We start from the raw sequence: 25,770 nt of genomic DNA, 5'->3' as shown, positions 1-25,770 counted from the left end.
GTTTTGTAGGGAGGGAGAAGGTATATTTCTCCACTTCAGCAGGACACAGACAGAGTGTAAGTGGGACTGTGTGCAGGAATCCAGCACCCAGGCCAGGACGCCTGGTTGAATCAGCTTTGTAAATAAGAACTTGGATTTTACCAGCCTACACTCTTTTTATAGCTAGTTTCTATTCTTTTTTTCTTTACCATATCTCTTCTCTTGAAAGAATGCCTGCCTTGGGCATGCTTCTCTCCCCTCCCCCAAGGAATATAGGTCCCAGTGAAGTTTATAGACTCTGTGAATCAGGTCAGCAGCCATGAGCCTTATCCAGTTTGGTTGTCCCTATGTCTTGTCAATCTCCAGGATAGGATAGCACTGGCTTATGACTGGTCATCCCAGGGATGTGACATGTTCAGATATATTCTGCCCTGTGATTTTTGGGCAGTGGAACAGTTCTGAGATTTCCTATCTTGGCAGATCTCAAGAACTGTCCAGAGCTGCCACCTCCTCTGGGACCCAGGGGCTAGCCTACTGGGAATTGGCTCCCAACAGCCATCCAGCAAGGCTACTGCCTCAGGGAGGAGCCTTGCAGCACCCAGAAGCTTCCTGGAGGTAAGGGTTCCTGAATGTGGTGGTGGGGGCTCACCAAAATATAGTTGTACCTTTATCCCACAGCAGGCAGGGTTCTGTCTTCAGGTATACACCACACCTTTCCTCTTGCTTACCTAAAGCATGGTCTTAGAAAGTGAAGGAGAATCTTCTTGTAAGAGACAAACACTGGTTTGGGAAGTTTTCCACTTATTAAGTTCAAGAATTTTGTGAATATATTGAATGAATGACTCAGAACTCATTCTGCACCCACTTTGACACCTCCCAGGCTATTTTCACTAGCATCCATCTGGCCGATCAGACTCCAGAGCTCCTTGTGCCTTTGCTGTCTCTGACCTCCTAGGGACTGCTAGTCTCCTCCATCTCTGTATCCGCACATAGCACCTGCCAGCTGCAGAAGTCTCCATCATGAATGAGTGCATATGTGGACTGTGTGTGATATTTCCTGTGTTTCATGTAACTCTTTGAAAATACCAAAGTTCTTTATTTACAAGATAAAGTCAGCAACCATGCAAATTCAAGTCTGTTACCTAGGCAATGTGCTTTCACATTGCGTGACTCCTGTGGTGGTACTCTCTCAGGTTGCTTATACTTCCTGACCTCTTTCTGTGAAGGGTGCCTCCTCTCCTGCACCCCTTTGCCTTGTTTCCATGGTCCTCTCCCTAGTCTGCACATGTGTCAGTCTGTAAGTTCTCTGCATCCTTCCCTTGGATGCCACCATCAGCTACTATTCTAGTGACTGATATGCATGTCTCTGAGAACCTTTCTGGGTTTGACCACTGATCCTGGCCAACTCCCTGACCTCTGGATGGTTCAGATGTATCTCAAACTCTGCTTTGCTGAAGCTTGTTATTACTATTCCCCTCCCTTCCTGGATTCCTCATCAACTGTGTCCCCAAGACATAAAACCCAGGTATCCCCCTGGATAGCTCTCCATTATAACTTGTTATACTTAAGGAGTAAAAAGAGAGGACCTATGAGGTCTTCATCACGCTCTGCCATCATTCACCTTTTTGCATGACCTTCTGTTGTGTCCTTTTGGGTCTTTACACCTCCCACCTGAAATGTTGCTGTGACATTCTGACTAATTTTCCTGCCCTCCCTGTATTCCCAACTTGTAGGGCACTGTCCCTTTGGTGCTCCACTCTGCTTGTGCAGCCACACAGAATGACTCCTTTGCTGCACTTAGCATTTCAGACCACTTGCCTTTACCCAGCTGCTTCCCACTCATGGAATTCCCTCTCCCTGCTGCTTACCCTGCCTTATCATCTTCCTCTTTATGACAAATCCCCCTCAGGTTTAAAGAAGACTTCTAAGGCCCAGGGAGAATGAACTCTCTTTCAAGCGTCCTCACTTAGCCCTGGGTAGGCTTTCTTTCTTTCTTTTTTTTTTTATTCATTTATTCATATGTGCATACATTTTTGGGCCACTCCCCCCATCCCCCCCACTTCCAGGCAGAATCTGTTCTGCCCTTCTCTCTTTCTTGAAGAAAGAGTATAAACAATAATAAAGCAAAGCGTTTTTGGTAGTTGAGATAAGGATAGATATACAGGGAGATTCCTAGCATTGCTTCCATGTACAAATGTGTTACATTCTAAGTTGATTCATCTCTAACTGACCTTTTCACTAGTTCCTGATCCCCTTCTCATATTGACCTCTGTCGCTTTAGAGTTTCTCTATTAGTTCCTCTGCAGTGAGGATATCAAATACTACCATGTTTTGGGTTTCTTGCCTATCCCCATATCTCCCGTATGTGCTCTCGCCTTGTCGTGTGACCCGGGTCCAACCACATTGCTGTATTTGCCCTTGATCTAAAGTCCGCATATGAGGGAGAACATATGATTTTTCGTCTTCTGAGCCTGGCTAACCTCACTCAGAATGATGATCTCCAGTTCCATCTATTTACTTGAGAATAATAAGATTTCATTCATCTTCATGGCTGAGTAGAATTCCATTGTGTATAGATACCACATTTTCTTAATCCATTCATCAGTAGTGGGGCATTTTGGCTGTTTGCAAAACTTGGCTATTGTGAGTAGTGCTGCAATAAACAGGTGTGCAGGTTGGGCAGGCTTTCTTCATGTTATCTATAATGTCTTTTTTTTTTTTTTTTGGTGGTACTGGGGCTTGAACTCAGGGCCTTGTGCTTGCTAGGCAGGCACTGTACTGTTTGAACCACTGTGCGAGCTTTTTTTTTTTTGTTGGGTATTTTTGAGATAGGGTCTCGCAAACTATTTGGCCAGGTTGGCTTTAAACTGAAATCTTCCTGATCTCTGCCTCCTGAGTAGCTAGGATTACAGGTGTGAGGCTCTGGCACCCATTTCTGTGATACTTTGTCGCACACATGTCTCTGCCTCTCTCTCCCTCACCAGCGCCTCTTCCCAGAAGCAGACCTTAAAAATGACTTACTCATCTTTATAACTCAGCACCTGGCACAGATCCTGGAAAGGAGCTAGTGCTCAGAAAGTGCATATAAAATGGATGGATGGAGAGGGATGCTTAGACTGAACCATGGGAATTAGGACTGTTTTTCTTTTGTGAATTCTTTAGCTGCTGTCCCTTAAACAAAGGTGCACACATCTGAGTGGAGGAGCAGTGATTGATCGTTTTGGTTTAGGGTCTCAGCTTCCTTCCCCTGCCATCTGCCTGCTGGTGAATAACTGCCTTTGTGTGTGGTGTTAGGGACCTAGGAGAGGGAAGCCCAGGTATCCTCACCTTCATTGCTCTCTGGAAATTCCCCAGAGACTGCTCCTGCCTCTGTGATCAGTACCACCTTAGCTAAGCTAACTTATGTCTGCAACTAACAGTATTGAAGTGTGACTTGGATTATCTGGTATTTTTCTGAATGGTACTAGAATGTTGGAAGAAGAAAATAGAGCTGCAGAGTTCTGTAGACCATTAAGATGCTTTCTGGGCCCCTCCACCCCATCTTAGAAGTAAGTGCCTGTAGAGCAAATGGTAATGTGAGCATGGATCTAGTCCTGGTACTTGTCTCCATTAGTCTTGCCAACTCCTAGCATCTCCAGAGCTTCTCAAAGTCTTCCAGACCTGTTCTCCCTGCCTCCATCATGCTGGGCAGTTCCTCTTTCTTAGCAAGTTCATCCAGGCCTTTTGAGCTCAATCAACTCAAACAGACTGACTTCTTATTATAGCTGCCCAGGATCTGAAATTATCTGGTTGCTTCTAATTGAGGGGGCAGCTAGCAAATACAGAATTGGAAAGAAAACCTATGTTATGTTTTGATAAAGGTGGGTCTTTCCATCTCTTTTGGATTTGTTAACTTAGAAACCAGTGGAGAAAATTGTTAAGGACAAGAACCAGTAATATTATTTCTTCACCTTTACTCTGAAAGTTAACAAGGGTTTGCTCTTCTTAGGACTTTCAATTTAGGATAAAATTATGGTTGATACCAGAAAAAGAATTACACTTGTAAAAAACAGGTTGTATATTATAATAAGTGTCTATGAGCAAGGTATGGTGGTGCACACCTGCTGTAATCCCAGCTATTCAGGAGGCAGAGATGAGGAGGATCTTGGTTTGAGCCCATCCTGGGCAAAATGTTAGCAAGAACCCATCTCAACAAAATAAGCTGGGCATGGTGGCTCATGCCTGTGTGAAGAGGCTTTAGGTAGGAAGATGGAGTTTGAAGCTAGCCCCAGGCAAAAACATGAGATGCTACCTGAAAAAACGGCTAAAAACAAGAAAAGGACTGGAGTGTATCTCAAGTGGTGGAGCACCTGCCCTGGCAAGTAGTGTGATACCCTAGTACCGGGGGTGGGGAGGGAACCCCCAAAATAAAAATGAAGTCTATGCTATTACATTATTGTTTTTTCAAGATACCCCTGGTAATTTTGCCCTGACTTAGCCAAAAATAGGGAAATACCAACAAAGGTCGCTGCTGTTTGATTCTTTGTCAAGATCACAGCTTAGTGAAGTATGGTTTACGCAGCATTTGGGAGGGGTGATGGCACTTAAGACATTATTATTGACAGTACTGGGGTTTAAACTCAGGGCCTCTCACTTATTAGGCAGGTGCTCTACCAGATGAACCAAGCTCCCAGCCCTTTTAAAGGCGTTATTTTGACTGGTCTTTTTTGATCAAAACAGGCAAAGGTGTTGTTTCTTCAGTTAGCAAGAGCCCCAGTCGATCTGTTTCAGTAGCATCGCCCATGCGCACGTGGTAACTGATGTCTCTATGGAGTACTCTGTGCTGCCCACTAGCTGTTAGTTTTCTTCTTCCTTCCTGTCTGTGAGTCTTTAAACCAGTCATCACTACTCATTGCAGACAGCCAAACTTGTGTGTCTTTGTCATTTTTTCTGCAGATTTCAGCAACGTCCCTGACATCACAACTGGTCTGAAGAGGAGCCAGACAGATGGCACTCTGGATCAAGTGTCTCATAAGGAGAAAATGGAGCAGACATTTCGGGTAAGAAGCTGGCCCAGACTGCAAACCAAGAACCAGGCAGGCAAGGGTTAATCCCCACCTTTTCCTGAGGTATGGGGAACAGAACATTGAGCTTTCCTCTTTCTAGGTTTAGCATTTGATTCAAACTTTTTTTTGCCCTTAAAGATTATGATTTCCAAGCTGGGTGTGGTATTTCATACCTGTAATCCTAGCACTTGAGAGGCTGAGGAAGGAAGATTGCAAGTTCAAGGCCAGCCTGGGCTACATGGTGAATATCAAGTTGCCTGGGCTAAATAGTGAGACTCTGTCTTAAAAACCCTAACTAATTTTCTTCCTTCCTTCCTTCCCTGCCTCTTCCTCCTCCTCCTCCTTCTCTTTTTCTTTTCTCTCTCTCTCTCTCTCTCTCTCTCTCTCTCTCTCTCTCTCTCTCTCTCTCTCCTTAGCCCCCCCTTCTTACTCCTGATCCCCCCACCAACACACACACCCAAAATCTCTCCTCGCTTTCCTGGGCTCCCTGAAAGGCCCTGACTGATCTGGTTGTGGCCTCCAGGACTCAATTCCTTTTACTAAAGTGAAGCCCATCAGTGTTGTTAGTCTTACACTCTTCTGTTTCTCATGGGTTATTTACTTTTGGAAGCCCAATATCGTAGCTAATACTCATCAATTTTTTTCTGTGATGTGATAGATCCTAAGAACATCAAATCAATGTTTTTGACTGCTTTGTCTTAATCTATATCTATATGTATATATATATATATATACATATAAATAAATTTATATATATATAAAGCAAATGCCCCTGAAATACTCATGAAACAAAGCCCTGGATTAAGTTGAGGGCTGTGGGGACAGGCACAGTTGGTGCTTGGGGGAAATCATTTAATGCCAGTAGGAATAATGGTTTTCTCGCTGTGATAATCTGCTTGAGTTACACATTAAAGCCCCTAAGAAGGAAATTAATTTTCTCCAAACGTTTATTTTAAGGCTCAGTAAAGTAGATGTATGAAAAGTTAGTGTGTGAAGGCCATTTCCAACTCTGTTCTGTGACAGTGCCTGTCACAGCTAAGCACAGCAGTTACAAAGTGAACAGTGGCAAGTCTGTCAGAAATTCAGAAGAGGAGTGAAAGCTGCAGTTCAGGTTGAAACTGGGGTGCTCTGAGCTTTGGCTTTCAGTGGGAAGGGAGGCAGCAGATAACACACGCACCCAGGAACATAGAAGAGGAAACCCATGGAGTTCAGTATGAGTTGAATGTCCTTATCAGAAAGGTCTCAGGACCAGAAGTGTGTCAGATTTCAAATTTTGTAATGTGTATATATTCATAATGAGGTGTCTTGGGAATGGGGCCCATGTCCATCTACGTTTCATATACACCTTACGCCTGTAACTTGAAGGTACCTTGTCCAGTGTTTCAGTACAGTTACATTTGATTATGCCCTCATGAGCTCGGGTGTGGAACTTTCTGCCTGTGGTGTCCTGTTGCTGTTTCAGACTTTGTAGCACTTTGGGCATTAGCTTTTTGGATCAAGGACATTCAGCCTGTGTAAATGGGTTAAGCATTTGCTGTTGAATTCCTCCCAAGTATAAAGTAATCACTTCACCTTATTTTCAGATGTGAAGATATCCATCTACATATAATAATGGATTTCAGTTCATTAAGAATAGAGAAATACCCAAGAGTTACTCTTTTCTCATGTTCTTTGTTTCTTGGGAAAAATGAACTGGTAGCCAGCAAAAGTAAGAATTGTGATGATAAATGTGACAAGGAAAAGAAAATTTCACATTTAGGAAGTTAAAAAATTCTGTGTTTTTTTAACCTCCTCAAAATATTGAGCTATGCCTGACAGCAGCCCTCTTGTTTTTAACGTGGTGATGTGTGCGTTTTCTGACGTGTGCCCAGTGTGTGCCAGGAGTGGATCTTCCAGGGTCCCCTGCGACTGTCCTCTAGTAGGTGCCTGTGAGGTCTGCAGGAGCCAGTGGCTCCTCTGGGAAACCTCCCTCTGCTTCCCGGGACTCCTCAGGGGTCATTAACTTCTTTTCACATTAGACTCTGGTTGAACCTGGGCTGTTTGGAATATTGTACTAACAAGTATTCTAGACTTAAGAATAAGGGATAATTTCTATCGAAAATCACACAGAGCTGGCTCGATGCAGCACAGCTGTAACCAGGCTTTTGACAGCCCTGCAATTTCTGCAAATGGCTCATAATTGATTGCCTTCTGTCTCTCTAAGGGTGCCTATTACTGTCACAGCTCTTTGTGTGACCCTGTCAGCCTCTCCTGTGTGGAAGACCACCCCCCCCAGTATTGTTAGCAGTTAGCCTGTGCTATTGTGAAGGTGGGGTGTTTGAAAGGAATAAACAGTTTCTCCTTAGGCGCAGGGGTTCAGAGAGTCTTTGCTTTGTTTGGGAAGGAGAGGTGTGTTAGCAGTCCCCTGCTGAAATGCTGTTGTATCCTCCCCTCCAAGCTGACTGTGGACATGTGGCACTTGGTGACTCTGTCTTCCCCACGTCTGCATAACCTGCTGCCTCTCCAGAGCAGGCAGGCTTGCAGTGTGGGGTGGGGATGTAGAGGAAGGGGGCGAGCCTTCCCCAGTCACAGAGCTGCTTGGCAGCGCTAGGACGTCCTTGTGGATGTGACTGGGAAGAACAGTTTGGGAGTCTTTTCCATCTCCTTGCCTGGGGATGAGAAGGAGAGAGGACACTCCTTCCCACCTCCCTAGGAGCAGACCTTAGAGGAGCTCCTTTTTACACAGAGAGCGGCTCCTCTGAACTTGCCCTGTGTGTGTGCAGAATGTAAGTGAAGGCGGGCTTGGAATTCTCAAGTGTGGATCCCCATCCAAAAGCAGGCATGTTGCATGGCTTTCTTTCTGAGTTGAAAGTTGATTTTACTTTTAAAAATGTCTAAAGTCTGTTATGCAAATGAGACGATACTCCTTTCTTTCCAGAAGGGATTCTGATGGCAATCTTTAAGCACTCTTTATAGCTTGGCAGAAGAGAACTTCTTTTGTACAGTAGCATTGTTAACTTTTCCTTTCTCAGCCTGAGGTCTTTATGTTGATCTCTGAAATAGTTTTGTTGGTTTGAAATATAAAGATAGCAGAAAAGTCTATGGAAATACTTACTTTGTATAATATATTTAGAAAGAAAGGAGAGAAAGGAAGAATTTGAATATAGCAAATAATATGGCTATAAGATTTCCTTGGTGCATGGCACATACTTGTATTAGGCTTAATGTCATAAAAGAAAACCTGCAGAAATGAGACCTGTTTTCTACCAGGTAAGCAGAGTTGTTTTTTTTTTTAATTAGCTTTTTTTGATTAAATAATTTTGCAGCTTTTCAGAAGAATTTTATGTAATCACCTAGTGGAGCTTTGACAGTAATTATTTTTGCAGTTGGTAGGCGTTGTGTTGATAGAACAGAGAGCTTTGGCAATCTGGAGATATACTGCATGACAAGCATGTGTTGTGCTCTTTGCAATCTAATCATGTTTAAGATAGGTTTTGTCCTGTTTGTTTTTTCAAGGTAGAAGAAAAGAATGCACACTAATGGTTAGGTTTTCAGTACACAGAGTGAGCATAGCTTGTATTTAATATTTGGTTCCTGCCCACCCACTTAGCTCCACCTTTTGAGGGTTTTACATGGATTGCTTTTAGGGGTTGCGTATGTAAGCAGCTGGAGCTAGAGGAAAAGGTTTTGGGGCTAAATCATTATTTTCCAGGATTCTTTAAACCCACAGTTTTGAGTTTCCTATATGATGTCAAGTCTTTTGGGTTGTAAGATGTTTTTGTTAGAAAGTTAAATACAATTTATTTATAAACAGTAGTCCTCTGCACAGCTGCTCTTTGGTAGATTAATATATTGGTAGACATAATCCTTCTCTTAAACCTAAGCATATTTATTTCTAAATGTAAGTTATTGGAAAGAATTCTTATTTGAATGGAAAGAGTGATAGCATTCTCAAAGCAAGTGCTTCATTCCTGAAAAATGATTTGGGTGTGACGTTCTCCTATGGTAAGACAATCTTTCATGACAGTTTTATTCCAGGTAACCTTTTCTTGCAGGCAGTGGTGTATTGGAAAGAAACTGACCTGATGGTTGAAAACTTGAATTTGTGTCCTGGTCTACCAGGGTTTACCACTATGTGACCTGGGCAAGTTACCCAACTTTAAGATTATTAAGCTTTGAGTTACTTTTTCCTGACATGTCTCTGTGTACACATTTTTTGAGTGATTTTTTTGGGGGGGATTCGATGGCAGATAAGAAATTATGTGTAAATGTCTGAGCACCCTAATAAAATGCTGTTGGAATGAATACGTGTGTATAACTTAAACATCTCAGCTGCTCACCCAGTCTTCTTAGTGTTAGTGTCAGTGGTCAGATCCTTCTGACCTGTTCTGGGAGGTAAAAAAGAATTACAGGTCAGGGGCCTTAGGAATTGGGTCCTCTTGCCCCTTTGTGGGCTGCATGAAGATTGGGCCTGCACACTGTTCTGTGGATTTTCTCATGTATGGTGTTGTGAATTGGTTAGTCTTTCCAGAGCACTGCTGAAGTGACTAAATGGTGCCTGTGCATGCAGAGGTGGGCTCTGAGGGCTGGAGACCCTTTCTCAGGCCTGAGATTTGCTGCTGGTGAGGAGGTCTTACAGCTCTGCTCCTTTGGAAGAGAAGTGGTGAGGACACTGGCTTGAGAAGGGGTAGCATTGGGCTGAGGTTTTGCACTCAACTCTCAAATGTGTTCTGCCACTCTAACTCCATACTTCCTTTGGGAGGAGTCTTGGTGACAAGTTGCTGGGCTTGTTTGAAGTGACTTTGCTATGTTTTCATGGGACTCTGCACTTGATCTCTTTGAAGTTAGTTGGATTTAAAAAATTTCCCATTTGTCTAGCTTCCGGAATTTAGTGCTCTGCTAATTCTTGATCTATCCTTAATTGTTAGGGTTGGTGTGTGAGGCACATGCCACCCCTTTGCAGGGTCTTGCTTCTTGCCAAGTATCACTTAGACGCTCTGCTCAGCAGGGTTACAGGAGTCCCTCTTACATTAAAATGCAAAAAGAAGAGAAAAAAACCCAGATCCCAATGTGGGGTACTGGGGAGTGAGCGAACAGTGAGCTTGCACTGTAGAGTGTCCTCGAGAGCTCAGAAGTGCCCACACCGCAGGCAGCTATTTGGAGAGTAGCTTGGGAGCAGAGAGTTCATCTTGTAGGAAGAGGAAGACAAGGGAGTCTGACAGGAAGGGAGTGGGGAGAAGTCTGGCTGGTGGTGACCTTTCTCTTTACTCCTTGTAGTTGGACCCAGGCCTGTCACCGGGGCTAATTCCTCCTGGATACACGTGTTCCTGGACAGAAGCAAACTAAAATGTGGGCAAGGGCTGTTATCATGGGCCAGCTGGGGCCCAGGCACATGGAAATTGCCACTACCAGGATATTACCTGAAGGGAACTCAGCTGTTTGTCAGATCTCAGACATGGGCATGGCTTGTTGAGTGACACTTGGGCTGGGGTGACCCTGGTACAAATGTGGCACAAGGTGTAAACACCAACTCTGGGAAACCTGGGGCCCCCATGTCCCTTCTGGCTCTTCTCATCTGGAGAGTGGGGTGATGGTGCCTGTCACGGAAGTTGGAAGGATACAGTGAGGCCTTTGATTCCCCTTTGTCCCTCCCCTTTTCATCCTCAGGTAACTGTGGACAAGGCTGTTTTCCCTAGCCATCTCTCCTACCTTTGTTCCTTGTCCCCAGTGTTGCCCTTCCTGCCTTTTTCCACCCCTGCTTTCTTATTCTTCTCGACTCTCCCTTTTTATCCTGTTTTTCTGGAAAAAGAGTAAGTTGTTAGTAAGAGTCATCTTCAGAATCACAAAATGAAAAAGAAAACAGAGGAAGTCACAAAGAAGCAGCCTGTGGTGCTGCAGGATGAATCACTGAGTGGGGTAGGCTGGAGCTCAGGGCTTGTCAGGTGGAACCCTGACTCTGAAATTAACTCCCTGTCAAGCTCCCAAGTGCTGGAAGGGATAATTACATTCCTTCTCCTCACACTGCTGGGACGATGACTAACAGGAAAGGGACTTGGAGACTCCCCAGAGCCAAGGCCACACAAGGATTTAGCCCCAAGCAGAGATGCTTCATTGACAGGGTGGTCTTCACCTAATGATTTAAAGGCCACATTCATTTCTGGTGCAGCTTCTTTGTCTCTTGCCTTTGGAATAGCAGGGACCGTGATTTTGCTCCATCTTGTATGAGATGCAATTCTAAGAGGATGCATTTGTCCTTCCCAAGGTGAACTAAGTGCCATGTTCAGAGTAGCCAGCCAGCTCCCTGCACCTGGGGTGGTGGAGTGCAGACTCCAGCCTGTTATTCTTGGCCCCTCCCCTTTCATGCTGGCCACCTGTGGGACAGCCAGGATGGGGTAAATGACAGGCTTCTGGTGTCTCTTTGCTCCCTTTCATCACCTGTGCCTCTAAGCCTTATTGCTACATCTTTCTTTCCTAGACTTCCTGGGTTGAAGATAGACAGTTATGGAGGCCTCAGCATAATTTTGCTTTTAGATTTCTCAGGCCAAACCCTTCCCTTGTATAAATCCCTTGTGCAGGTTCTTGCACAGATTTGCAGAGGCCATCTGGATCTAGAGCGGACACATAATGGCCCATGGAGTTTTGCCCTAAGTCTTGCATTGATAATCGCTTTGTCTTGAGTAAGTCATCAGATTTCTGCAGTGGTCTGCCACCTTCTCTGCACTGACACTTCTCCCTGCCTTTCCTTCTGCCCAAACACCTGATCTAAGGCAGTCTTTTGCTTGACATCACTCTTTGTTGTCATGAATTCTGGAAGCTGCTTAAGAGAAAAATAAATCTTAGAGGGACCCTATTAGGATTAGCACTGACCATCCATTGTTGTTCACACAGTTCACTAAAGTACTAAAGTTAAACCTTTAAGATTGGTGGAGGTTTTTAAGGTCATGGGAAGTCAATGTCAGTAAGGTTAGATGCTTTTTTGCCATATCTTCTCTGCTATTTTCTAAATAATTTTAGGAAATTATTTAGAGCATTTGAGAATCTGATGAAGCTAGGAGCCTCCAGAAATGTTGAAAAAGTTACATGCGATTCCAGGGAGGTCACCAATTGGATGACATTGGTCCTTGGATTGCCCCCTATGAACTCTGGAACTCTCCAGGGCTGATCCTGACTTTGAATCAGCATCTGAGTCATTTAGCCTCCATTTTGACTTAATGCTATTGACCTTAGAGAATCAATGGTCATATACTCGCAATGTGAAAAGCATGAGGTTTGTTTAGTCAAGTGGCATTTTCAACTTTGTTTTGATCTTTAAGTCTAATTGGTTGGGTGGGATTAGTATTAATGGTTTTTTTTTAATGTGCTAAGAGACATTGAAGAGTATTATATAAACCCTGATACTGCAAATAAATGATTAGGTTGAAATCAGAATTGATGGTGATAGTTAGGCAGCTCTGAATTGCTGAACACCAGTAGCAATATTTGTGATGGTGTTTTGGTATTTGAAAAGGTTTTATTTTCTGTAATTAGTGGGAAAAAAGTGATTTTTTTTTGGTGGGGTTAGGGAAGCAAGATTTTTTTTTTAAGGCATTGTCTTACTATGTCTTCTACATGGGTCTTAAACTCATGATCCTCTTGCCTCAGGCCTCAGGAGTGGTAAGATTATAGGTGTGTGTCACCATGCCCAGCTAGAGAAAGATTTTAAATGCTGATCCTGAACTACAACTTTGTAGACCTCTTTGGTAAAATAAACAGCTGTCTGATGCACTAGGGGCTGCCTAGGCTTCAAGGTGCCTACACAGGGGTAGCCCCGAGGTTCTTGTCCAAGGATGTGTGAGAAGGCTACACCCTTGCTGCTTTATACTACAGCCAGTTAGCTAAGTCTTTGCTGTGCCTGCTCCTTTTCCTGTGAAGAAATAATAGCACAGTTCTAATTTTGCCTTGCTACTGTCTGGGTACCTTGAATGTTATCTAATCTTTAATATTTTCTAAGAATGAGGGGCAGTGTAGCACACTGTTCATTAAAGTCTTCCTGTCTGAGGCCTGCTCAGAGGGTAGCCATTGTTAAGGGGTCTGGAATAGTCATCTGATGACATCTTTAAATATTCTTGCATAGTTAGATTGTCATCAAATGAAACTTGGATTGTACAGACTCGAAGCAAATGCATTGAGTCTCAATGCTGCTATTATGACTTTCCTTACTCATATAACATTCTCACCTTTTAACAATGTCCCAGTCCCACAATGTAGCTGCTTATGCTGAAAAACAAAAAGTTCTGAGCAATTACTCTGAGTCATTTTGCAATTTCCTCTAGATCTGAGCTCTGGGTGGATTCATGTGTCAGGGTGTGGAGATGAGGGGTTGAGAGGGGGAGAGATGGCAGGAGCGCTTCACACAGGCATAGAGTAGGGTGTCCTCACCATCTCCACTTCTGGCTTCTGGTTGCTGAGGGTAGAGATTGGATTATTAGCTGTGTTAGTCAGTCTCCTGCTGTTCTTTATAAGAGCATGAAGGTCAGGATTATGTATACAGATGTATACCCACATACATATATATATGTGTGTCACTAATATGGGGGGAAGGAGAACACTGGAGATAGGCTCTCAAAGGCACCTCAATTCTGTTTTTCTTTTGTGTGTGTGTGTGTGGTACTGGGGTTTGAACTCAGGGCCTATACTTTGAGCCACTCCTTCATTCCTTTTTTGCGATGGGTTGTTTTTTAAGATAGGGTCTCAAGAACTCTTTGCCCAGGGCTGGCTTCAAATTGTGATCCTCCTGATCTTTGCCTCCTGAGTAGCTAGGATTACAGGTGTGAACCACTGGTGCCCAGTATCAATTCTGTCTTTTCCTATTTTCATCCTTTTGTCTGTCTGTCACCTCTGTCTCCCTTCTATTGTTTGTTCAGCTCCCACTGTATCCCTCCTCCTCCATCATTCACTGTCCATCCTGTGCACTCTCTAATTCCTCACTGCTACCTAACTTCTTTGGTGTGTTGTCAGAAAGCTGCTGGCAGACAAAGGAGCTCTGAGACAAGCAGTTCCTTTGAAGTTTCTGGCCTGGCAGTCCCCTAGGCTTGGAATTTTCTTGTTGGCTGTTATAAACTGGATCTGTATGATTTGTGATGTCCTCCTGTCTTCCCACCTCTCACCTTGCTTCCAGCTGGATTTGGAATATTTAGAATCCATTCCCTTCCTGGTTCAGTCACAGAGTCAAGGGCAATCAAGAGGAGACTAGCTGGCTATGGTCACAATTGGTATCAGGAGGTTTCTGGACGTCCCTGCTATCCTTTCGTTTGAGTATTGAGTGTATGAACATGATGCTTTTACAGATGATTGATGAAGATAGAGTGACTGGTTATCAAACTAGTGATCCAAGGTGAGGCTTAAAGATCATTTTCTATATCTGAAGCTTTGGTAAAAATTCACTTTCCATTGCAACATTGCCCTTTGGCTCCCTTTAGGCGTGGCTTCAGTGTCTGTTTGTGGTGGCCTTTCTAGGCCTTTCTAGGTTGGTCTCACCCTAAGGAAAAAGGGCTGTTACTACTTTGTATGTATTGATTTGTATTTTCCAGAAAATTGATTGAAATTATAAAGCCACTTATTAAAAATAATGGTAGTCAAGTTTAAATTTTAATGGTAGTCATAGTTTAAATACATCATTTCTGTTATGTAGTTAGTGTTAAGAGTTTTAGAGATCAGTTGGTGGTCTCAGATATATATGTATATGGCACACATTATTCCCTATGCAAATATCAGTGTTTTGAGGCTGAGTCAACAAAGGGGCCAGAGAAATGTAACATAGTTAACCATCACATTGCTGAACCCATTAAAGAAGTTTAAAACTATAATTAAAGGGGCATGCACTTTGTATCTGTGCTCACTTAAGGCAAAGAGCCCTTGAAAGTAGAGGTTGCCAGGATGTTAACACCTTTAAGTCAGTGGTTTACGCGCTTATGTTTTCCTTTCCAAAATGCCTCTTTTTTGGAAACCAGATTCCAGTCCTTATTTTCAGCTGAATCTTAGAAGTGAAAGTCTGGGCCTCTCTCAGCACAAAGGGATGTGTTTGGTTTCAGACAAACCATGGTGCCCGGACCCTCTCTTCTTAGCTCTATATATAATCCTCTTCATAAGTGATTAGAAGGCATCCTTAATCCATGGATCCTAAAGGAATGTCAAGAAGTGGAAGTGAGTGTAGTTGTTGAAGATGTTAGACATTACTCACACTCAAGCGGATGAGAAGAGTTGGCTGCCTGTTGTCCTGGTGTTGAAGTGGGTGTCATGCAATGCCAGTCAGTCTTGGTAGCTCCCTTAGTGTGCTGAGCAAGTGTGATGTTTCTGCTTCTAAGTGAAGAAAAGATTGTAGATGGTGACATTCAAATACTCAAAAAGTAACTCCTTAAGAATTCATAGTTTGAAGCAAATCCAGAGAGCAAAATGACCTCTTCACTGTCCTAAATCAAAGCTGTTGCTACTGGCTACCTGTCCCAGTCTGGAAAACCATGTGTTGGAGAAGACTATCATGGGGCAGAGTTAACCACATTGGCCGTTGTCATATGTCTGTCTCTGTTAGCTGGATGTTGCTGTCACCTAAGGTTGATACTGACTGTGTCATGTTCAGGGTTATACCAGACAGCACTTTATAGTATGCCATTGGAAAGTGGGCATGTAAGACACATAGGAGAATTAACTGAAGGGTTTCATTCCCTGCTGCACTAAGCTGGAGAAGACAGTGCACATTTGTCTCTTAGATTGCTGTGTATAAAGTGGAAAGACAGTTGGGCCAGGAGTATATGAGCCTTCTGGTCATTGTCAGCAGGCCTTAGGAAAATCACTTCACCCTCTGAGTCTGTATTAGTTAAAAAGAGCAGTTATGTTTCCATACAGGTTTGTAGCTGTGAGGTGAAATTAAACAAGACCCGTGCATCTGGAATGGCTTTGTAAGCTGCAAGGGCCGCTAAGAAAACCTGTGTACTCTTAGCTGTGCACATATACTATGAACTTTAACTACATCACCTCGCTTACCCATTTTCTCCACAACCATACTGAATAGATATTGTAGTCTCTGTTAGCATGAGGAACCTGAGAGCCAGGGAAGTTTACTAACAGGTCAGTGTGTGGCATTCAGGTCAGCTCTTTCAGATTCGAAAACCAGTTCTCCACACCACAGCACTTTGCCCAGCAAGGAGAATCCTCTACTTATTGTAAAAAACAAGGGGGAGTGGGGCATGTGTTTTAACACCAGATATGTGGAGCTTCTTTTTTTAATCTTTTTTGGGGGAACACTGGAGCGATATATGGAATATAGCTGTTTTCCTCTTGAATTGATGTAAAGGCAGGGGCAACTCTTATTTGATAAATTACAGGGTATGATATTAGAAACTTGGACACAACCATTTAGGTATTTAGTTTAATTAACAAATTTGGCTACATAATTTTTTTTTGCTCTGCTTTTATTTTAGCCATGAGAGAATCTGTTTCATAGACCAGGAACTTTTCAGTAATTGTTCTTGCCAAATAGTTTGGAATCTCTGGAAAAAGATTTTATACATCCTGGAATACTAAGTATTAATATCTGATATTTTCATCTGAATAATAATGAGTTTGATAGTTTGAAGTATGATAACTTAAAACAATAGAGTATAATAAGTAGATATTATCCTTTTTAAAAAAAAAAAACCAGCTGCTTAAAATATATTTTGGGACACACATAAGTACAGCAGTATTGGGGAAAAATGCTTGCGAACATAAAGGCTCCTGTCTTTGCAGGGCTGGTTGGGTGGTTTCTGTCCGGGTCTTAATGCACCAGATGTGGAAAGTTCCCATCCCAGTGCTGTCTGCCTGTAGTAGAGCATCTAATAACAGCAAATCTACAATTTTTGTCAGTAATTTTTAGAGGATATTTTTCCTGGAATCTGTACTCACTATTCCATCTGGATGGACTTTTTTTTGTTGTTGTTAAATGGTATTTCCCATTGGAGTTCTGTCCTTATAGAATTACATTTACGTAGAGCCACAGTAACTTAAAAATCCCACCCCAAAGTAGTGTTGTCTTTGTAAATGACCTTTTCATGCCCGTTTCTACTGTATTTGCTGCCCCATCTCCTTGGTGGTGGCTCATTGCAGGGGACCATAGCATCTTTCAGCACAGTGAACAGAGTGCTGGGGAGCAATCCCAGTGATGGCTGTCCTCACAGTGTTTGTCTGTGGTTCCTATGAAATGTTACTATGTAGTGACTATGTGTTGATGATATCCAATAAAATGAGTACTTATTCGGTGGTAGGTTCCAGTTATTAAGAGTAATGAAGGTCAGATAAGTTTGTGTCATGTGACCCCACCACTCCCCCCTGCTCGTTGGCATGAGGATATGCAGACCCCAGGCCTGTGTTCCAAAAGAAGGTAGACCACAACAGCTCAAGTTAACCAGCAGAGGATGTGCCTGTCTGTAACAATCTGGAAGATGATCTTAGAAGTCCAGGGAATTGTCACCAAGGACCTGGAACAGGCACAACTGAACTGTTGCTTTTGAAGCCTGTTAGAACTGCTCTCAAAACAGTGGGCTTGTTTATATCTGGGAGCCAGGGGCTACCTTTCTTTCTGTTTTTCTAGGTAAGGCAACCTGGAACCTATATCTTACAATTAGAACAAAAGTCAATTTCTTAGGGAAGCAGAGACAAAGAGAGTAGACTTTGCTGGGGAACAGCCTGGGCTTAGTAGCTGGGCACAGCTGTCTGCATGCAGCCTGTTGAACCTGTTGTGTGTGGGATCTACCCGCTTTCAAGAGCCAGTACTACCATCCTCAGACTTCTATTTATAGGCATTACCTGACTAGAAAATTGGGAGCTACCAAAGATTCAACAAAGCTCTAGGCTGTCAGAATTTGATTGTAGTTGGTTTTAGTGACATGTTTTCTCTTCTAATAAGTGTCAAAGTTAAGCTTTTTAGTGCCGTAGTGTCCAACCACTAATATGTAAGAGGAAAAAACCTCAACTCAGTAAATGCACAGAATATGTAATATTTAAAGACATTTTGTGCAAAGACTTCTCAAGAAGAGATTATCAGTTGCCAAGAATTAAGGCAGAGCCATAACTCTAGAATAGAAGAAAGTTGTGGTTCAGAAAACTGATAGTTAACATGGAAACTGACTAGAAGGAAGTGTTAAGTGAAAACATTAGCCCCTAAACAGAAGTATTGTAAACACACAAGTCTAAACTAACTCATGTGATTATCAGAACAAAAGTAGACGATGAGAGAAAACTGAAGGAAGAGAAGAAAGAGGGGAACTACAGCCTGGGAGAAAGACCTGTAAGAGTGGGTGGGAAAGATAAGATCATTAAGTATATTTTCCACCAAAATGAAAAGATACTGGTTCAGAGACTTCTTTAACTAGATAAATATAGAATGAATGTTAAATGGTATAAGACATTTAATTAGATTTATGTATACATATATATACACAGAGAGAGAGCGAATGAATGCTAAATGGAATAAGATAATCACATAAGGAATTTAAATTTAGAAATTGAAGCTCCAAGTTACAGGAAGAGGAAGCAGAACCATCCCACCAATCAAAAAGCAGCATGACACAAAGTAAGAGGAACTGAGCATTGTCCTGGGCCACATGAGCACTCACTTGTGTTTGTGGCATAATTGAAAGCACATTACACAAAATCTTTTTATATCTTAAATGAATGAAGATGGCTTTGTAGTCTCTAGACAAATGTAAGTCATTTTTAAAATTTACACTTCTGAGCCAGACAAAGTGGCATACCTGTCATCCCAGCACTCAGGAGAATAGTCAGGACGACTTTGAGTTTGAGTTCAAGGCCAGGTTTGAGCTATATAACAAGACCCTGTCTCAAAACAAAAATCGCCGAAATTTTCAGAATAAACTTTTATCTATTATTTTGAGTTTAAACTCAAAAGAGGAATAATTTTTTGCTCTAGGTTCATCTCTCTAGGAATAAAGTTGAACAACTCTCTTACACTTTTCCTATAAAAGGGCAATTAGTAAATATTATGGGCCGTCAAAACTGCTCGACTTTGCATTATGCTGTGAAAGCAGCCATGGTAACATAGAGATAAATGAGCATGACTAAGTTCTAATAAAGCTTTATTTACAAGAGCAGATGGCAGGCTGGATGTGGTCCATAGGCCACAGTTTACTGAAATGACTTCATGAGCTACCTTAACTCACCTGTTTGTTTCAGAGTGGGGTCGCTAGAGTTTGACTTAGTTTTAATATCATGACTGTTGTAGTTTTGCATCCAGGAGTCAAGGACCATTTTGGCCACATGTCTCTCTCTGGATGAGCAGTATTAATTATATGCATCAGAAGGAAGCCGTATCTTTCTTTCTGGGTGAACAGGTAGAAGAGGAAATGTAGTACCTGGTACTGAAGGCATATGTTAGATAGGCTAGTGGTTTTGTAGAAATTCTGTAAGAGGAACATCGAAACACCCAATAATTTATGTGAAAGAGGTGCTTGGTTGTATAGAAATGCTGCCTTAGCCCTTGAAATGTCCTTGGCAGAGAGACGGGGCTTATCTTATCCATTTCTGAATTCTGACCAAACTGCTGATAAATTAGGAAACTGAGCAGAAGGCAGGCAGTGGGACACACAAGCCCATCCCAGCATTCTGTCTGTGTCTTGGGAGCTGCTCAGGCTTAGCTGCTCCCTCCCCAGGGGTAGGGTGCCTGCCTGAGACTGTGGTCTGGGAAGCCACAGAACAATGGTTATTTCCTCCTTCTAGGTGCCCTCAGCACACTCATGTGCCATGTAATGCCTTCTGCATTCTCAATGAGATGCACCTCCAAGTGGCCCTGACCTGCCCCTCCCGTAGACCTCCCAGTGGCTGCTCTAGCTCCCTCTGTGTTAGCCCCACTTTGTTCTGATTCTTGTGGAGGCTGCAGCACCCCAGCCTGGCCCTCCTTGTGCCGTCTCTCTGCCCTATTTCCCCATGGTCCACCTCTGTCTAAGATGCTGTGGGTGCCACTTTCTGTTGTCATCATCCTTGTCACATCTCTGTACCCTTTGTCTCCAACACTCAGAGAAGAGGAGCTCTGTACAAAGTGAAAAGTCCTTTCTTTGGGAGTACTCAAAGAAAATTCATCCCCCCATGTCTCTGAAGACACCTCTGTGCAAATTTTAACTCCTATTCAGCCCTTGCCTTTTTGATCCCTTGCATGTGCTATTTTTATATTTTCTCTCATTGAATCATCTCAGTGACCTGTGAAATGGGATCCTTGCTTTACAGGTACATAAATGAGCCAGGGAGAAGCTGTCATAGTCACATAGCTGTGCTAGGGTTTTAACTCCAGAGCCTATGTGTGTGGATCACCTGGCTTGAACAAAGTATTTATTTAAGGAGATGCAGCCCAAAGCATATTGGAAGCCCCAGACAAGGTCTGGCTTTACACTGGTCAGGGGAGAGGGGCAGAGGCTGAGAGGACCACGCCACTTGTGCATGTCTCTCCTCATGATGCCCTGAGGGCCCTTCACCTTGCTGTCCTGGACCTGTGCTCGGCAGGTGGCAGGAATCACTAGGAGCCAAACCAGGATTACCACACTCACCTCCAGAGGACTCCTGTGGCCATGCCTGCAATCCCTGGGCCTGCTCCTTAGTGGAAAGGTCACCACCTATTGCCCCTCCTTCTTGGCACCTATAGTTCTTAGCTGGCACTGGAGAGGTCCCTGTCTTTCTGCTGCCATGTCTCCCTGCACGACCCATCCCTCTGCCGCAGCCTCACTGGCCCTTAGCTTCTTCACACGCCATGCTTCCCCCAGTCCCACATTTGGCTCAGTGACACTAGGTTTATTTACCATGTGGTCACAGCCTCAGTAGTCATGGCCCTGCCTTGCTCTGGCCACAGTAGCTCTGTCTCCAGGGGACTATACATTTCTTTGGTCACTGGTCACATTGGGATTCCTTGCTGAAGGTTTGTCTTTCTGGCCATCCTCTGGTCATTGCGAGGACAGGAATGTGTCAGCCTGGCTTGTCAGAGTCCTCATGGAAATCCAATATCTTCTAGAGCCTTTTTTACTACAAATTGTTTTTGTAAAGTGATGGGGAAGGATTTCCATTTATGAAAAAAATAAAAAATTCAACTACTATATAAAATGAGAAAATTTAGATAAGCCAAAGGATTAAAATTAAAATAACTTGAAACGCAGTGTTAACCACTGCATTCATTATTTTATGTGTCATTCCATGTTATACAAATCAGTGCATGCGTGTTTTTATCTAGGGACCATACATAAAAAGTTACTTTAAAAACAGCAGACCTGCTTTCTTCCCTAAGCCACTAATCATGATCTGTTTCTGTCAGTAGATGTCAATCTTGTCCATCATTGGTGACTGCTGTGTGGGTCTCATTGCATTTTTGTACCATAATTTACTTAGGTTAGTGTTCACTTTCACACTTTACCTTCTCATTCTACTAGTGTTACCTTTGGAACTAGAACTGTGTGTGAGAGAACAAAGAATACAAGACTTTTGGGGGTACATTTCCACATCCTTTCTGTACTGTTTTGATCAATAAAAGAATCTCGTGGCAGTACCCTGAAGTGTACAGTGTATCGCTTTGATTGGTTTATTTATTTTCGGTGGTACTGGGGTTTGAACTCAGGGCTTCATGTTTGCTAGCCAGGTGCCCTACCACTTGAGCCACTCTGCCAGCCCCTCAGTGTATCACTTTGAAAGGAATGATTTGTCCCCCAAAAGTATCACTAAATCTGTTTCTACACCCCCACCCCACCAAGGTGTTGATAGGTACACCTTGCCTCCTTGTCCTCCTCCTCCAAGAGGACCCCATCCACAGGACCCCTCTCTGCCCACCTCCCTGCAGCCCTTCCTCGTACCCCCAGCATCTCAGAGTTTAGCCTGGGGTTCTAACTGGCTGTGATGGGGCGGCCCGGGGCAGTGGAAGTCAGACACACAGGATATGGGTCCCCGCCTTGTTCCTATAGGGAATTCCACACCCTGCCAGGGCTAGACTCTCCTGAAGGATAATGGACATTTACCCCAGCCGTAGAACGTAATTTCAGAATTTTCTTTAGGGACGGAAGCAGCAGAAACCCTCCTAGCCTGGTGTGGTAAAACATCATGGGCCTTAGCCACACTTGGATTTGGTCCAGATTGGTGGCTCGGCGTAGAGCTGGTCCGTATGGTGGATGGGGGATGACGACAGTTGGGGTTGTGCCCAGTGATCACACACTTGCATATGATGTTTGGTTAAGTGTTGCTGATCCCCACCCCAGTCCCCAAGTTAGCATCCTTTTCCTCTACACTAGGAACTCAAAAGTAGCATATACTCCCAATTTACCTCATTTTTCAATATGAAATGTGACATTGAATTATGCACACTTTTTAGCATTATTTTCTTAGGCTAGAAATGTTTTTGAGGCCAAGCAGCATTAAACAGATGCCTTTGACAAAGAGCTTGCAATACCAGGAGCCCTGCATGAAGGCATCACTGCACATAGAAGCAGAAAGGTGGGAATGTGGCTCAGCTTTTTATTTGAGGTAGTGTTGCCCAGGCTGGCCTTGAACTGGAGATCCTTCTGTCTCAGCTTCTCCAGTGCTGGGGCTATAGATGTGTACACCACACTTGGCTCTGTATGCAGCTCAGCTTTGATGTGGTATGTGCCTGCTGACCAGAACCAATACTTAATGCAGCAGATATGAAACCTGTTATAGTCTTGAAAGAATTCTGGATAGTATGGCGTACTTATCCCCAAGTGATTATTTTAAGGTTTCAGACCTCACAGGGAAACTGAAAAGCTACTGACAGCAATGTCCCCAAGTGGGAGCAAAGTAAATGTCAAAGCTGGTTGGATCATGGGAACAGACTGTTCACACCATGCCAAGGGGAGGCTGCCATGGTCGTCTTCTGGTGACAAATGTTTGCTGAGTTCAGGGGAGTAGAGTCACCGGTGACTCAGAAATTGGTTTGAGGAGGACTGTGTCCCTGTTGTCTTCCCAAGAGCATCTCGGGTGAGGTGGCCTAAGCAGTGTTAGTACCACCCACAGGAATGGCTTTTGGGGCAGCTTGAGACTAGACACATTCCAGGCTCATTGTAGGGAGATGGGAATCACCCTCATCTGTACACCAAAACAGAAATAAAAATAACTGTGTAGACGTCTGTCAATTGAGAGTTCCTGCACGTGCTGCTCCTTGTTTCTAAATACGATGAAGTCATTTTCAATTAGGGATTGGCCAAGGATAATCTTAAACACCTCAAAAAATTTTGGGGGTAGTCCATATCGCTGCTTTTCCAGACCTTTTTTTAAATGAATTCATAAAGAGAATACTTTGTACCCTATAAAAAATCCAGTATCTTATATTGACTGCTTCAACTGAAAAATCCAAATCAGAGGCTCCCACTTCAGAGGGCCAGTGTTTTCTGTTCTGCACAGGCGCATGCCTTAGGCTCTTGAATCCTTACACACGCCGTGCTCCAACTGGTGGCCATCTGTCTTTTGCTTTTAAAGCAGCATTCCTGGGGGGGGGGGGATTGTCCTCACAGATTTCCCAGTTCCTGGTGTGTTAGCCGCCTTCGCCTCTGTAAGCAGAGATGACTGCATCCCTAGAGCACCTGGGGCCAGGACAGCTCCAACCACATGGTGGGCAGAGGCAGCGGGGGCGGGGGAACCTGCTTTGCCTGTGCTCTGCTGAATGCCTAGGAGTGGCCAGTGCTGCAGGGACAGCTAGAGAGGACAACAAGTCTCATGCAATGAAGGTCTTTCCAAAGCTTCCTTATCCTTCAGCTGGAAAGCCTCAGCGGGAAAGATGAAGTGCTGGTGTGTCTTCACAGAACCAGTGTGTCTGACAGAGAACTGTTGCTCACAAGTACAAGTTCTCTATTCTGCTAGATGCACTTAGCAATCTGAGCTGGGATTTATTTGCTGGGATTGGTGTTGCTGCTGAGTTTTCCTGAATAAGGACACTGAAGACTCAAAAACAGTCACTATTCCCAGACAATGCTTATCAGACCCATGAAGAATGCCACCTCTGTCTTGTGGTTATCACTATATAGTCACCCAAGTGATTCTTTCAGCTCCAATCTTATATTGGAGTTATAACCCCGGTCTTTTTAGGGGCCCTGCCTCCTTTTGATTCCAGGTAATCTTCACTGCCACTCTGCACCAACAGCTCCACTATTAAATGTGCAGAAGGTGTCAGTTTCTCTGCAGCACTTGAGCACTCTATTGTGGCACCTTGAACAAGAGATCTGCTATTGAAAACACTCTGAAAACATTTCACCTTTTGGAAGTTAATTCTACCGGAAGTGCTTTGAAATGAATTCTGATTTTCTAAAATGGCAAGATACTTTATTTTTGAAGTCTCGTTATTTTAGCACTGCATTGTTAGGTGTGATTTTTGACATCCCAGCAAGGCAAAGCTGTAATCTTCACCAGATGCCATTTAACGTATGGTGCATTTTGTCATATCTTATTTTATGTATGTATGTAGGCTTAATATAGATTCCACAACCCTGGAGACTATTCGTTTTCAGGGTTGCAAAGTTGCATCGTCTGACCTAGTAGTGCAAATCCCAGAAGAGAGATTTCATATGTGTGTATTATCATCATGGGTGTTTTAGCACAGTTCCTAGAGGCTGGGCCTGAAGCCCCAGGGTCAGAGTGGGCTTCTGCCTACTTCCTCCTGCCTTCTGAGCTCAGTCTACACAGCTTTTCTGATGCCATCCTTCAGTGCAGACCCTGGGGTTGGGGTGATCAGTGGTATCCACGCCACTTCTAGGAAGCCAGCCAGATGTGCCTGTCCTGACAAATCATCCAGCAGTTCTCACATGCTAACGTCACTTGGAAGCTTGTAAGAAACACTTGTGATAGGGCCCCAGTGATTCTAGTTCAGCTGGTCTAGGCATGGTGCTTCCAGAAGTTCCCAGGCAGGGGTAAGGTGGGGCCAGGGGCCAGGTCTGCTAATGAGAGGGAGAGAGCAGAATTCTCAGTGATTTTTATTCCTTCATGATGCTTTTGTCCTGGAAGAGAAAGGATGCCACCTTTTGGTTGCACTATTCTGCATGCAATTAGGCTTTTAGGGCATGACTTAACCATGTCAGAGCCTGTTCAAATAAGAAAAATTTGGTTGTTATAAGTAAATGAGACATTTTGAAAAATCAAGTTGCATCCTGGTTGGTGCCTTAAGATCCATATCTGTTTTCTTATCTTGAAATTTTGCCAAGAAATATGCATCTTCTGAGAAGCATTGCCAGAAATATGCACACGTTCACATTTAAAAATAAAAACAGAAAATGTGTGTGTCCAAAGAGAGTTGTTAGCACGCTTTACGTTTTGAACTGTTTGAAAGTAAATTATTTCATGCTTTATACATCTTGTGGAGGCTTAATTCCCCCCATTCTTGGTTGGTCTAACTTGTGCACCAAAATTCAATGTCGAAATGAGAGAAGCAGTCGAGGCTTCTCACTGGTGATATCCATCAGGGCCTCAGTGTCACCTGCCCCTGGAATTAGGCTCTGTATGTTTCTGGGCAGTGCTTTCCGCTGCACCTTTGGCTTGTTCTATGGTTCTCCCTTAGACCTCACCCCCTTCAGGACCACATTACAACCCACCTCTTCCCCGAAGCCTCCACAGGCAGCCCATTCCAAGTACTATTTGGGTCTTAACAATCGTCTTACCTTTTTCTCTTTTTCCACCCACCTGTGTTGGCTTTGAAACTGGCTTTGATTGTAATCTGGGAATTCCAACCTTGGAGAATTTTCTCTCCTTAGGCAGGAACTGTCCTCTT

General features: G+C 43.6%; 1 protein-coding gene across 13 annotated transcripts in view; it reads left to right on the top strand.

Annotated features, from left to right (window-relative positions):
• Tiam2 (TIAM Rac1 associated GEF 2) overlaps nt 1-25,770 on the top strand; it is a 247,951-nt gene that overhangs the window by 205,799 nt on the left and 16,382 nt on the right. For 9 of the 13 annotated variants that reach the window (XM_074071804.1, XM_074071811.1, XM_074071833.1 and 6 more), the window contains one exon: nt 4,915-5,018. In XM_074071804.1, coding sequence (XP_073927905.1) covers nt 4,915-5,018 — 104 coding nt within the window. Of the gene's footprint in view, nt 1-4,914; nt 5,019-7,461; nt 7,843-7,883; nt 8,274-8,446; nt 9,009-25,770 lie in introns of those variants that run through there. The other 4 variants (XM_074071863.1, XM_074071852.1, XM_074071839.1 and 1 more) reach the window with 4 other exon arrangements.

The sequence above is a fragment of the Castor canadensis genome, chromosome 1, assembly GCF_047511655.1.
Source record: "Castor canadensis chromosome 1, mCasCan1.hap1v2, whole genome shotgun sequence".
NCBI classification, from domain to species: Eukaryota; Metazoa; Chordata; class Mammalia; order Rodentia; family Castoridae; genus Castor; species Castor canadensis.
This window is presented reverse-complemented; position numbering and strand designations above follow the sequence as displayed.